The 14,883-nt window shown below is 37.1% G+C and overlaps 1 protein-coding gene across 4 annotated transcripts in view; it reads right to left on the bottom strand.

Annotated features, from left to right (window-relative positions):
* LOC6051495 (extracellular sulfatase SULF-1 homolog) overlaps positions 1-14,883 on the bottom strand; it is a 107,125-nt gene that overhangs the window by 17,199 nt on the left and 75,043 nt on the right. For all 4 annotated transcript variants that reach the window (XM_038259758.1, XM_038259756.1, XM_038259759.1 and 1 more), the window contains exon 3: positions 3,752-5,037. In XM_038259758.1, coding sequence (XP_038115686.1) covers positions 3,752-4,689 — 938 coding nt within the window. In that variant the 5' untranslated portion in view covers positions 4,690-5,037. The remainder of the gene's footprint in view (positions 1-3,751; positions 5,038-14,883) is intronic.

Raw genomic sequence — 14,883 nt, 5'->3', positions numbered from 1 at the left:
AAGCAACTGCGCACTGTAAAAAAAAAGTACAAAAACTGCAGGCATAAAATAGAAATAAAGTAATTATTGTTTCTATGTAAAATTTTACCGCAATGTACGTTTAAGAGTTAGTGTATGTTTGTGAAGTGATTTTTATCATTTTTTTTTTGCAAAATAAACTACTAAAGTTGGGATTATAAAGCACACATCGGGCTGATGACCTCATTTAAAGTTGTACTTTTATCATATGAAACGTTTAACTTAACTACTGTGTAATTTGACTTTTACTAAAGTAATTCTTATAACAAAAATTGAATTATTAAAAAAAGAAATATTTTTGTTTTCACTGTGCGCAGTTTTCGCGCGTTATCAATCTCAATCACCCAAGATGGCTGCCGTTAGCATCCCCCCCAAATTCGCACTGCTTGACAGTTTGCCAAACTCGCAACCTTGTTTGCAGGTTGACGTTTGTACAAACAAATCCAGGCCATCTAGCAAACTGTCAAAAAGTGCGACAAAACCTATGTTTTCATTTTTTTTTTTGTCCAACACTTGACTTTCCGTTCGTCGAAAATCGTTCCACAAAACCGGTGGCACGTGTAAATTGCCCTGCCCTGTCCCACATCTGTCCAGTTTCGCTCTCTGCCAGCATATACCATTCACAAGTTTTGCACCTCTCCTCCACCTCCATCAGTAAATGTGTACACAGTCAGCAGAGGTGGAGTGATTAATTTTGAATAAACTAATTAGTAACGGCTGCCCTTCTGGCATCGGCTTCGGCGGGGAAAGGGACTTCCGTTCCGTTCATGACCCACGTGTTGGCTTAATTTCAATTGCATGCTCTCTTGCTTACAGTTTGCAGACAGGAGGGGGAGGGAGGTCGGTCGAAAAGGGGAGTTGAGAGTTCAATCAGGACATCTCACTTGGGACCGATGTTTGCTTAATGTATTCATAGCATTTGAAACCACTCCACACTCTGTGATTCTGCTGTTGTATCTTCCAGGAAGGGTTAAAATTTAGAAGTGCCGGTTAAATTTACACTTCCAGGAATCGCTCGAGTGGTCCGGAAATGAACGACGCTCCAACGACCTGCATCCAATTTGGACACTTTTGAAACAAAATGCATAATAAATTGTATCCTCCTGGTGGGAGAGATATTCGCTGCGCAGATTGGAATTAATCACCTCCGGAAAACCCCTTGGAATCCCCCTCCTCAGTAAATCATCGATTTTGAATTAAACTTTGGTGTTCGCGTCCGGCGGTGGATGGCGCCCGGTTTTATCTATGTCCGGTCTATGGATTTTTTTTTGTGTGAATAATTCCGTTGCACCAACGATCGACTCGCCGGATGGGAGCGGCCTGATCGACCCAGTTGGCCATTATGGCCATCACAACATAATCTATGGCGGTCTCATTTGTAGAGGGTGAAAAAAAAACGGAACGGATAGAGATATCATCGATGAGGTACAAATTGATGTAGATTAATACTTGGAAGTTTCATTAGTTCATCAGTAAGTAAAAAAACTAAATTCCAGATTACATGACCGATTTTCGAAATTTTGAATCAGAAAGATTCATAAAATGTTTTATACATCATTACAGTTATTCTATTATCAAAAATTTGCATAATATCAATAAATTTACGAAAATATTTTTTCCCCTGAAATTGAACGTTCAAAGATAAGCGTTTGACTTTGTATTCGCATTAGTTTACAACCATTTTTACAAATGTTTTCAATGAAAAATTGGTTTGGCATTTTGACATAAAACTTGCAATAGCCTAATTGAAAAATCTTGTAAATTTTTTTAAACAGGAACTTTCCAGATAAAACAAAATGTTTTTTTTTTTTGCGAAACAAAAAACAAAATTTTCATTAAATTGTTATGATTTCAGCAACTTGTTTAAATAATTTTCATTTTTTTCTGTGAATCAAGAAATTATTTCTTGAATCATTTGACCCTTTAACTACTTTTTTACCAAACATTTTCAATATAAAAAGCAGTCAAGCAAATTATATTAAAAAAGTGAGCTGAAATGTATATTTAAAAGTATTAAAACAATAGCTTTTCAAAAGTAATTTAACGGAAAGAAGTTTTTTAGAGAATATAGAATTTCAATTTTTAGTTCTCTTTAACCTAATTAAATGTTTTGGCATTTCAAACATATGTTTGAACATTTGCGAACTTTTGAAATATGCCTATGCTTTTAGTCCAATTATTACATTTTTGATAGTCAAAGTAAATAACAATTGCCAATTTTTTCTTGTTTTATTTGATGGGATCGGTTCTCAGAGAACTAGTGAACAAGGCTTGAAAAGGGATCTGTCACTGAATGGGACTGCACGATATTTCAATGAACTTTCTGTCAGCGAACATTTCCGAAAACGAAATTCGATCGCTCATACAGCGACGGTCGGTGAACGTAAACACAAAGACGAAACGAACGAAAAATGAACGAACGAGGCAACGTAATCTTTCTCTTTCTCTCGTTTTTCGTCTCTCTCTGCCTTGTGTTTGCTGCGTGGTGAAAAAATCATTTGAATTGCGATCACGGGAGAGATGATCGGAAACTCGGTACAATGTCAAACAGCTGTTCTCCGAGCGAATGTATTTCTAGAGGGAGATCAATGACTGAGTGAGTGACTTTTTGTAGCACTCATTCGTTTGTGTGTGAAACGAAAAAAAAGCAGAATGTCAAAATCAAGTTATCGTGGTGAAGACGATTGGAGTGTTCTGTTTTTCAATTAAAACTTACATAAAAACGACTTCCAAAAATATTTGTCCAATCTTTTGTGAAGGTTATGTTCACTGCTCATTTGGGAACCAATTCCATTAAATAAACCATGAAAAAATGGGCAATTGTTATTTTGACGCTCAAAAAATGTTAAATTGGGCCTTAAAGGTTGGGCAGGCCTGGTTTTACCCTTGAATATTTTTTTTTAAATCAGGATTTTTTTCGGATTTTTAATATTTTTGCAGTAAAAATTGTGTCTAAACTACTCAACAAATCTAGATTATTTTTTGAGGAGTTCCTATAAACATATAAAATACAATAGCTTATAGGATCTTTTCAAAAACAACTTAAGATATCTTCATTTGAAAACTACAATTTACATAGGACAGCTTTTAGAGAAACAAATGTTTCCTAGATTAAATTCTTGTAAATACCTTATTTTCAAGAACCAAAAGAACCATCCATAAACCACGTGGACACTTTTTTGGAAATTTCAACCCGCCTCCTCTCGTGGACATTTTTCACATGAACTTTTATTTGCTTAAAATTATAAATAAAAGCACCATAAAAAATGTTTCATTTCAATAGAATACTTTCAACCTAAAATTGCACACCGACCGATGCACTCTCAAGCTCCAAGCTCAAATTCCTGTAACACTTAAATTTTAATAATCATAAAAAAAAAAATTAACTGCTAGATTTTATATATTTTTGCGGATCGATCATTCAAAATGGGCACTTGAAAATTTTTAAATTTATATCTTAAGACGGAAATTTCTGTTTGAACATTTAATCTAACAATTTTTTTAGCTGTATAAAGAGCAAAGAGCAAATTGATGTTCCAACAATAAAAGTATTTTTTTATAATTTCTTTAAGAATTTGAAGCAGCACTTTTATGTGGAAGCTTGACGATCCAATAACGCAAAATTGCTTTGGTTGTCAAAAAATATAAAGGTTTTCTTTTTTACATAAAAAAATTTAGCTTTCCAAACAATCTTAAATTGTCTTGTTTGTTATGATGAAAAACAAATACTCACTGATGCGTGGTAACGTTGAAGAACAGATGACTGTACTGCGGCGCCGAGTCCTCCGGTCCGTGCGGCGCCGGGAAGCTCATCGTCAGCAGCACCGGCTTCCGGTGATTCTGGTGCTTGCTCTGGCGCAGGAACGCAATCGAATCGTTCGCAATCAGGTCCGGATAGTAATCCTTGCCGTAGTCGAAGCCGTGCTTGATCTTCTGCCCGTTCATGTTGATGCTGTAGTTGTAGTACTTGGAGTTCATGATGAGCCCGCCCCACTCCCGCCACCCGGGCGGGATGTACGAGCCGTTGTACTTGTTGAGGTACTTGCCAAAGTAGCCGGTCCGGTAGCCGGCGTTCGAAAGGTAGGTCGCGAACGAGCGCGTTTCGTGCGTGGTCTGCCACGTGGTGCTCGAGCAGTTGTCGTTGTTGGTGAACACGTTGTGGTTGTGCACGTACATCCCGGTCAGGATGGAGGACCGCGCCGGGCAGCACATCGGGGTCGTCGTGTACGCGTGCCGGAACTCGGCACCACCCTGTCGAAGCAGGCGCAGCGTTCGGGGCATGAAGTTGAGCGAACCCAGCTCGACGTCCTGATCATCGGTGAGAATGAGGATGATGTTGGGTTTGCGTTCGCGGGCCTGCCGGATGATGTCGTTGATGGGGGAGTCCTGCGCTAGGATGCCCTCGACGACACCACTCTTCTTGACCCGACCACGGCCATCGTGCGGCGCTCGAACCCGCCGATAGGACGACCGCCGGTGTTGACCCTCGCGGTAGTGATGCCGTCTTCGCTGGTAGTAGCCTCCACCGCCCGGTTGGAAGTCACCGTCCAAGGATCCCCCCTGGTCCCCGGAATCTCCCGCCACTGCGTAACTTACGCAGTAAAACAGCACAATAAAACCAACTAGCACTAATCTATACTTAAAACACAGCTCAAGCCAACGAAGCGCCATCGTCGTCGTCGTCGTTCTTCCTTCTTCGACGCACCTGTCTATTAATATCACAATCTTCTTGGGCGGGCACTGCACGCTCCCCGTCGGAACACACACACACACACAAACACTTTCCGCAAAAACCCGGACTAGGGTGAAGGGCTATTAAAATATTTCCCCTTCGTTTGCACACATTTTCCACTTAATTACATTCATAATAATAATCAACTTGATTAATGGCATGATGCGCCCCGAACCCCCCCAGCCAACCCGGGGACAGATCTTGGAAAGGATGACAACAGCGCCGGATGATGATCAGCCAACCGCGGCAGACCTGGCGACGGCGTGCGCGTCTCGGGTCGTTAAAATCTGCGGAAGAAAGAAAGAAACGAAAACAAGTTAGTGCTTTGATGGGTAAGTAGGCAAGAAGGCATCAAGTCAATGGGAAGAAAAAAAACAAAATCAGGACGCGATGAGATGGATGATTTGTGCGATTTAATGCGCGTGATTAGTTTTGGTTGATTAAACTGAGCTGGGTGCTGCCGATTTGACGTCAACATGTCGTCGGCGGCGACGACAAGGGCGATGGATCGGAGAGATCTGGGGGTAAAGTGACTCGGGGATATGTTGACGGATTAAATTCAGGCGTGGAGACCCTTGGTGGCTTTTGAACACAAGAAATTATACTATACTGTAGAATAAAAAAGGTAGAAGAGTACACGAAATTACACTGCATGGGATGTAGAGAGTTGAGTTGATTTCAATTTTTCTTAGCAATTGTCAAGAAATACAAAAACAATTTGTTAAGAATACTTTAAATTAAATTTAAAAATTACTACTAAAGGTACAGACAATACCACTCTTCTGATGTTTCCAATTGAAAAACAAATCTATTTATTTAATGATTATTTGTAATGTCAACAAATCGCCGCTGTCATTCTATCTTGTTGCACGTGCATTTTGGGTCAAATTGAGTTAAGAACACCATTTTGTGCAGCTCACAATGCTTGTGACCCTCACAGATCCCCAAAATTTGATTTCAATCCAGAGATATTCAATAAAAACCAAAAAAAAACTACTTGCATTGTTGTCACTTTTCATATGAAAGAAGCTTCAATCTGGTTGGGCTATCTTGACACATCCTGAAAATTTTATAAGTCGGCCACCAAATGTCAACTTCGGGACAATGCACAGAATGGTCAGCCAAACAAAACGTGTTTGTTATTGTTTGTATTGTATTTATGCTCTTGTTTTTGTTTGTTCAAGGTCAACAATAAAACGCGTTTTTCTCGAAACGTCAAAAGGGCCAAACATTCTTGATTGAAAAAAATGAAAATATTGCTTTCGATAAGCTCGAAAAATTTCACGAATCGATAAATTGCAAATATTGCGCTGAAGTCAAACTTTTGGAGGTAATATCTTCAAAATGGAGCCCTATTCCAAAAAATCTGTAAAGTTATTTTCGATTACAAGTTCAATTTTACCTAAAAAAATAAGTCAAGAAAATGTTGTATAAAAAACACTCTTTTTCAAAAATCATAACTCGGCGGCAGAATTTTCGACCAGTCTTCTCTATGGCTCAAAAGTTGAGGGTTTTGGTCCCTTAAAACCTAGGTGATCAATAGAGAAAATGCGTAACGTTATTAGCCGTGGTTGCCTCTCACCCAGTCGGCCTTGGTTTGATCCCAGAAGGTCCCGTTGGCATTTTTCGAGGCGAGATTTGTCTGATCACGCCTTCCATCGTACGGGAAGTAAATGTTGGCCCCGAACTAACCTAAAAACGTTAGGTCGTTAGCTCAGTCCAGGTGCAGGAGTCGTCTCCCTGGGTCCTGCCTCGGTGGTGTCAATCGGTGGTAACAATCCAAAGGTCATCAGTTCGAATCCCGGGGTGGATGGAAGCTAAGGTGTAAAAAGAGGTTTGCAATTGCCTCAACAATCAAGCCTTCGGACACCTAGTTGCGAGTAGGAATCTCGCAAACGCCAAGGCAATGCTGTAGAGCGAATAATTTGATTTTTTTGATTTTTTTTTTCGTAACGTTATTTTCGAATGATCCCACTTTGTTTACATCTACAAAGTAAGAGGCTGTTCAAGCACAAGCATGACTTTTTTGTTAATGGCAAATCAGTAATATGTGTTTTATTTTGTCTAGTTTTTGACTTTTTTTTTTTTTGAAAATTGTCGCGTTTCGATCGGTTAGAAGAGATTTTTCTTTTTCACGGGTGACGAATTGAGGCCGTTTTGCGAGCCACAATTCAGCACCCAGCTTAAAACATATCAAAAAATTTCGATAGTAAAAAAAATACGTATTTTGTAAAATTCAGTTTTTGTGGAAAAAAGTAAATAAAAAATCAGCGATTTTTTTCCGTGTACATATTTTTTCTGGATATGTATTCCTGAACAATATCTACAACTTTATCCAAGACACCAAAATGATCAGAAAATTCATCCAAAAGTTACAGATTTTTGAATATTTACATACCATTTTTGTATGAACAGCTGCCAAAATTGCATGGAGACTTGTATGGGTAAACCAATGACACAAAATAGCCCCCTCAAAGTTTAAGCCAAATAAAAAATACAAAAAATAAAAATGGTCGAATCCAGCCGATTTTGTAGAGAATTACTCTGGTGCAAAATAGGGTACCGGAGTAAAAACAACAAAAAACAGCGTATTGAACTAAAAAAATCGAAGATATCTAAAGATTGACAATCGAATTAAAAAAAAAAATTACGTGTAAAAACAAATTCGCATTTGAAAATTACTTTAAAGCTTAACACATTTTTTGATGACGTGCCTCGTTTTCATGTTTTCAAACCATATAAAGATATTTTTTTTTTTAAATGTTTAGTTTTTTGCAATTTAAAAATACTTAACGAGGAACAAAATTTGAAAAAAAAAATCGTGCAATATTCTTGTTTTGACTTTGTTTGGCTGGTTTCTGAGATACAACATCTTAAAGTTTAGTTGGTGAAAAATTATTTTTTTATTTTCAGTGTCATTCAACTAACCATCTTTTCAATTAAAGTTATTATTTATGAAATTTTAAAAAGAAAGTGTCAAAACAAATACATGACGCCCGTCAAACTGTCCAACAGATTCACAACACTCCCAATAAGGTTCAAGGTCACCCAGTTCTCCAAACTGCCTTCCACGTGTCCCACCGAAACCGAAACACACTTCAGAACTCCAAAGCAAACAACAACGGCCAAAAGGGGGTCCATTTATGCCCAAACCACGTCAAGCTCATGTGATCCAACACCGCAGCCTACTTTGGCAGGCCATGTGATGGAATCTGGAACGCGACTAAAAAAAAACAAGAACCTCCCCAAAATGAAAAGATCCCTGGGCTGCGGAAAGAATTCCACCCGAAATGTTGAATGACAAATCGTTTCGACCCGGACCAAATAAAGCGGCACGAAACCGGCTCATCTGGGACAGGCCGCACAGCAGCAGGTCGATCGAAATCAGCAGCCCCAGTTAAAGAACATAACCTCAAAAACAACACCTCTGAGCTCAACCTCAACGACGGAACGCTTGGGCAAGATCACGAGGCAAAGCGAAAGAGAAAGAAAGAAAGTCATGGCCATCGGTGATTGAGCTGGAGTACGGCAAGAATGAAAACAGAAGGAAAAAAAAACTCGAGCAAATCGGGAAGAAGCTCTATGGAGCGTCGAATATATCAACTTTATGGCCAAGTGTGTCGTCGGAATGTCTGGGTTTACGGCGAAAACTGACTGGAGGAATTTGCCCTCCGGGACGGGACAGAAGAACAGAAGGTTGATGAAATTTATGACAGTGATGTCAGCAAAGGTGGAGCTGTTGTAGTGGGATGGGGAGGGGGCAGGGAAAGAACATGGGTTAGGCAGTTACGCGGGTTGCTCCGATTATTGACCGTTTTGTTTTCGATTTGTTGTGATTTGCATAAATTTACTTAATGTGTTTTTGAGGAACAATCTTTAGGACATATTCAAAATAATCTTAATAAATTCAAAATTTGGTTAATTTGGTTGAAACACTTAAAAAACTGCAATGCAAAATAAATTGATAAGCCATGCAACTATTCAAATTTAACTAAAATGGGTTCACAGAATTGGAATTTGATGTAAAAAGTAAGAAAATGAAATAACACGAAAAACAAATGTTTTAGTCATGATTCGATTATCCGAAGTCTCATACAAACCTTCGGATAATCAAACTTCGCATGATCGAAACTTCGGATTATCGAGGCTTTGGATAATCGAGTCTGGACTGTATTATGATATGTTTTAGAGGGCCCAAAAAGTATTATAATTTTTTAAACTTATTCACATCAGTTTTTAATGTAAATTAATCGATTTGAAATCGAAAAGCATTTTGCAGCGTAATCGAGTTAAAATCTCCTTTTTCAAAATGCAGAGAAAATCGTAATATCAATTCGTATGAGAAAATTGGAAGATTTTTCTACTCGTTCCTGAAATACAGTCACTCAAATATGGAAAAAACAGCAAATTTGAGTTTTCCAAGTATCATCCAGACAGCACTCAATTTTCAAATGGTGATATTTCAGAAACTAATGGTCCAATTTTTAATGCCATGAAATGAACCATTCGTGAAATTTTGTGATCCCTATGAAAACAATATTTTGGAAATTTTGTAAATGAAGACTGGCATTTCCAAAAAGAATAATGTCTAGTTTTTTATCAAACGCAATTTTCTTTAGACGAGTACACAATTTTGAAGTTTTTGCCACTCTAATCTAATCTGATCTAATCCAATCTAATCTAATCTAATCTAATCTAATCTAATCTAATCTAATCTAATCTGATCTAATCTAATCTAATCTAATCTAATCTAATCTAATCTAATCTAATCTAATCTAATCTAATCTAATCTAATCTAATCTAATCTAATCTAATCTAATCTAATCTAATCTAATCTAATCTAATCTAATCTAATCTAATCTAATCTAATCTAATCTAATCTAATCTAATCTAATCTAATCTAATCTAATCTAATCTAATCTAATCTAATCTAATCTAATCTAATCTAATCTAATCTAATCTAATCTAATCTAATCTAATCTAATCTAATCTAATCTAATCTAATCTAATCTAATCTAATCTAATCTAATCTAATCTAATCTAATCTAATCTAATCTAATCTAATCTAATCTAATCTAATCTAATCTAATCTAATCTAATCTAATCTAATCTAATCTAATCTAATCTAATCTAATCTAATCTAATCTAATCTAATCTAATCTAATCTAATCTAATCTAATCTAATCTAATCTAATCTAATCTAATCTAATCTAATCTAATCTAATCTAATCTAATCTAATCTAATCTAATCTAATCTAATCTAATCTAATCCAATCTAATCTAATCTAATCTAATCTAATCTAATCTAATCTAATCTAATATAATATAATCTAATTTTGAAGGTATTGCCACCAGGGAAGGCAAATGGCAAAAAACCATCGCGAAGCCCTCGTTTGATTTATTACCTTCCAGTTACAGAATTCACTATAATGATGTATGAAGCAATTGTAGATTTTGAACAAACGGACAATTTTGTAGAACATTGTTTTGTTCCAAAGTGAATGCTGTTGACACTAGAGCGTAAACAATGTCTAAAAATGCCACCATCAGCGTCCCTCACTCGCGATGGTGAGGGGATTTTTGTTTACGCTCTAATGTCAACAGCATTCAGTTTAGAACAAAACAATGTTCTACAAAGTTGTTAATTAGTAAAATATCTACAAGTGCTCCATACATGATTATAGTAAATTCCTTAACTGGAAGAAAATAAATTTAAAAAGCTTTTTGGAGGCCCATCGGCAAATACCTTCCCTGATTGCCACTCGTGGGTTAAAATTTTGAAAATGATTTTTTGTAATTATGCCCTTAATTTTAAACTGTTTTCAATCCTATTGTAATTTTTTTAAATAAAGAGGTTTACATTTTTGCACATTTTAAGGTTTTTAACAATAAAAATATCATGTTGAATTTTAAATACTTTCTCCAAGAATATATTTTTGGATAATGTAGTAGGTTTCAAAGTGTTTCTAAAAATACGGTATTTTGAGAAAAATTTGCTAAATATTTTACACAAGAAAAACTCCACTAAAAGTGAAAAAGCATACAAAATTTCGCATTCTTTGATACTCATATTGCAAATTATGTAAATTTTTATTATTTCCGCATGGTAAAAAAATTTATAAAAAAAAAACTTTAATAAAAGTGAAAAAGTATACAAAAATTTCGCTTCGTTCCCATATTGCAAATTATGAAAACTTGGATATTTTCAAAGAATACTGTATTTCGTAAAAAAAAATACAAAAAAAGCTCTAATAAAAGTGAAAAAGCACACATAATTTTGCTTTGTTTAACACCCATATTGCAAATTATGAAAATTTTATTTTAGATTTGGAAATTTGATGACAAAGAGACAGTGCTTGATTTGGAAATTTGAGCATGAGCATGAGCATGAGCATGAGAGACCACCCATGGTTGTCCTTCTCCGTTGCTGAACAGGACCGTAATTTCCTATCAATTCAACGATCATACGCTTCAACGATCTAATGGTGTTTCCCTTATCAACAGCATGTAGGAATGCGCTGAAAAAATAAAACATCAAGATCATCAAAACTAGATCTGGAACAAATAGGTAACAGTCATTGGCCACCAACGGCGCCCGCCATGTCAGTTTGTAGATCTCGGGGGAATTGGGACGGGAATGTTAGTTAGCACAGGCTGCTACCAAGGGTGGGTTCTATACGATATCCACACCCCCGCGTGTGCCGGAAAACTACTTCTACTTGGGATTGTGTTAGTGGGAAAGGGTAATGGCCAGGATTCATCATAGAAGATGATGATGTGACCCAATAATCAATAAATTTTGTTTAATAGTCAGGACCCGGAGCCTGCAATCCCCGTTACAGTTTATATGGAATTCCAATAAGAATGTAACAGAAAAATCAGGCTTCGGGTCCAGACTGTTAATAGGGTGGTTATTATTCTCAAGGCAAACAATCGGATGCTGCGGATGAGACTATTCCCGTTTATTTGCTGTTGAGTTTAGCATAAATGATTCAATCTTAGACAGACGGCTGTGGAAAGAGAGAATCAAAATTATGTGTAATTAAAAAGTGAAATATTATACTCAGCGTAACATATTTACGTAGAGTTGACCTGAGACTAATTATACTTTTAAATTATTATAAGATGAGCGACAAATTAATTAATGATGAGTTATGATGTTATCTGAAGGACATGAACAATAGTGTTGAAACAAATTTGTCACCGTGCTTTAAGAGCTATAATGCTAAAAGGTATTTTCGCGGGAAACGAAAGGTCGAATATAATTTATATTTTGCTAACGCAATTAAGAACGAATCTTCCCATGAAACAATCGCGAATCATAGAACAAAGAAACTCGGCTGCGATGTGTATCAAGAAAGGCTCCGAGAAAAAAAAAATGTTGCAGAGTAACCGCGCGGTCCCGCAACTCACAAACGAATAAAAATAAAAATCAAAAACGCGCGCTACTCATCTATCCTAAACATCAGCGTGTCTTTCGATAAACGATTCTTTAGAAATGAGTTTTTCAACGTGAACCGCCGGTATTATTTGTATTTAGTGAATAAAGTTTAAATTATCTAAAACGTTCATTCTTAGACAGCCGGCTGTGGAAAGATTGAACCTGACTAACTGGAAATAGGTAAATAACAAAACCTAGACAGACGGACGACCTTGTACGCGTATTTTTCGAAAATCACAGTTATCTTATCCTGTAACAAAGTTATTAGTTAAGATTATACACAATCATTCATTGACTCACACAACCATTCACACAAAAAACTAACTAATTGTAATTAATGTTCAAGAGTCTTAAATTTTTGCCAAGTGTTAGGTTACAAATAAAGCGACATGAGTAAAAAAGCAAAAAAAAAAAAATAGTTTGAACTCCTTTTTTATCATTTGCTTTTCATATCTTTTCTTATTGAAAAGCCAATTCTAGAAATAAATTGAAAGTAACAAAAGAACATCCCTGTCCAATTCCATTCACACTTCACACACATACAAGAATATTCCAGTTGGAATTCGCTCACCCGGTTGCTTTGTAGTATTTTGGGGTAACCATCAGCACACAAGTAGCCCGTTTCTCACACAACCCAAACTGAAAACAGTGCCGACGCCGCTACAGTCGCTCTCTCACTCTTAAACACTGAAAGCACACTTTTACATCGCGTTCTCACGGCCAAATCTGTCGAAGCGGTCGAGTCATCGTCAGACCAACACTACTGCATCTCGTCGGTCACGCAAACACATTTCTGCTTCTCTTTCTGCTCCACAGCAAAACACACACAGAACTTGCATGCATGTTGTACTAATCGCCTCACTCCTTTCTTCCAAGAAAAAATCACCGCCGACCGCAAGAATTCAAATTGCGCTTTAAAAACTAAAACTAGGCCGCAATCCAGAACTGCATTTTTTCCTTTTCTTATTATTTTTTCGAAATGCACACTCAAAAACGCGCAAAAAGCACTGAAAACGCGAGAATGGAGCATGTCGCACATTCATCTGATTTTATTCGCATTTTTCACAATTTAACAAATTCTTGCAGATTATTCAACATCAACAAGATCTGCACCACTGCACAAAAGCTCCCACAGGGGAAGCGAGAGCAAGAGCTTTCAATCTTTCATCGACTCTTTCGTCGACTGTCAAATCGTCAGCTCAGAGGAACGACGAAAAAGCTCCGCGCACAGGAATCAAAACAAATCACGAATGTTACAACAAAAAAAAAATCCCGAAATGACCACAAGATTTACGCAAAACTATTTAAAAACACACAAATTTAGTACAGCGCGTCACAAATCTTCTATTTCATCACTTTTCTAACACTACTGATGTCAAAAAACACGATAGTTTACGAATATTTCGCAGAGCGACGTGACGACCGACCAGCTACAATCAGTGCTCAATCTGCCAGACAGTGCTTGATTTGGAAATTTGGTGACAAAGGGACAAGATATTTTAGCGTGTTTTCTTTGTAGCTTTGTCGTATAGCAAGCAATATAATTTATGTTAAAATTCACCAAACCTAAATTTCATGCAAGGTTAGCAAAGGCGCTGGCACTTACAGGACCTCTTCAAAAAGATAAAATCAAATAAGTCAAACCCCGATGGATTCTGTTCTCAAACGAACGGGATCACTTTTTAGTGTGAGACCCTTTTTACATGGAGTTCACACACATTACCAAACGTTTGTTTTGATAGGGTGCGTGAGCGCCGTGTAAAAAGTGACAGTTCGTCACTTTTTAGTTTGACTTTGTACCCCAACTAAGAAGTATCAAACGAACGAGTGACTAACCAGCGGGGGTTGAGTGTATATTAAATTATTCAAAAGTGCTCTCAAAGTGACTCTGCTCTGCCTTTTATCGCATCTTTGTTCTTGAAGGCACGAATAATGACTCTACTTTGAGTGCCAGCAAGCTGGTGAGCAGACAACTGGACTGCTGATGTGCAAGTGACAATCTAATTAAATATTTACCAAATGATATTACATTTTGCATTTTGAACTTTCAAATTTGGTAATCTAATTTCAACGGACGTCAGAAAAATGCATTCTATTCAGTAAACAAAGCTGAATGTAATTTGAAAATGTGGACTAACTCAAATACAATAACATACCGTCAGTTTGATTAATCTTATCGATCATTTGTCATTTTTTAAGGTAAAAAGAGGCAGTGTCTCTTTTAGGCTCAAAATAAAGTTATAAAATCATAAAAAAAATATCGATTGCGTAAAGCAAAACATTGTCACTTCCAAGACCCTTCCCAAATTAGTTTATGCATATTAATTGCATAATTGTATGGTTTTATGCTCCACACGCCAAGCCCGCCACTGCACTTGATGGCCCATAAAAAAGCAACCTTACACGGGGTGGCGGTGTCGACAATTATCGAGTGCTAATAACAAGATTGGCCCCTCCGAGATCGTGGGTCTCCCACGGATTCCGCTCCGAGGAGTGCGCGACAAGGTGGCAAAAAGCCGGTGGTCATAATTTATGTCATTTGTCCACCGGCTGTACATAAATATTATCCCAACCACACCGCGGCCAAACACCGCCCAGAACCGGTGTGAGTGAGTTTTAAAGTGCTGCAAGTCGTTGCGAAAAACAGTGGTCAAAATTTGATTTAATTTTGGTGATAATGTCACAAAACAAA

The sequence above is a fragment of the Culex quinquefasciatus genome, chromosome 3 (assembly GCF_015732765.1).
Source record: "Culex quinquefasciatus strain JHB chromosome 3, VPISU_Cqui_1.0_pri_paternal, whole genome shotgun sequence".
In the NCBI taxonomy this organism is placed as follows: domain Eukaryota; kingdom Metazoa; phylum Arthropoda; class Insecta; order Diptera; family Culicidae; genus Culex; species Culex quinquefasciatus.
The sequence above is the reverse complement of the archived record's forward strand: the minus strand, read 5'-3'. Positions and strand labels throughout refer to the sequence as shown.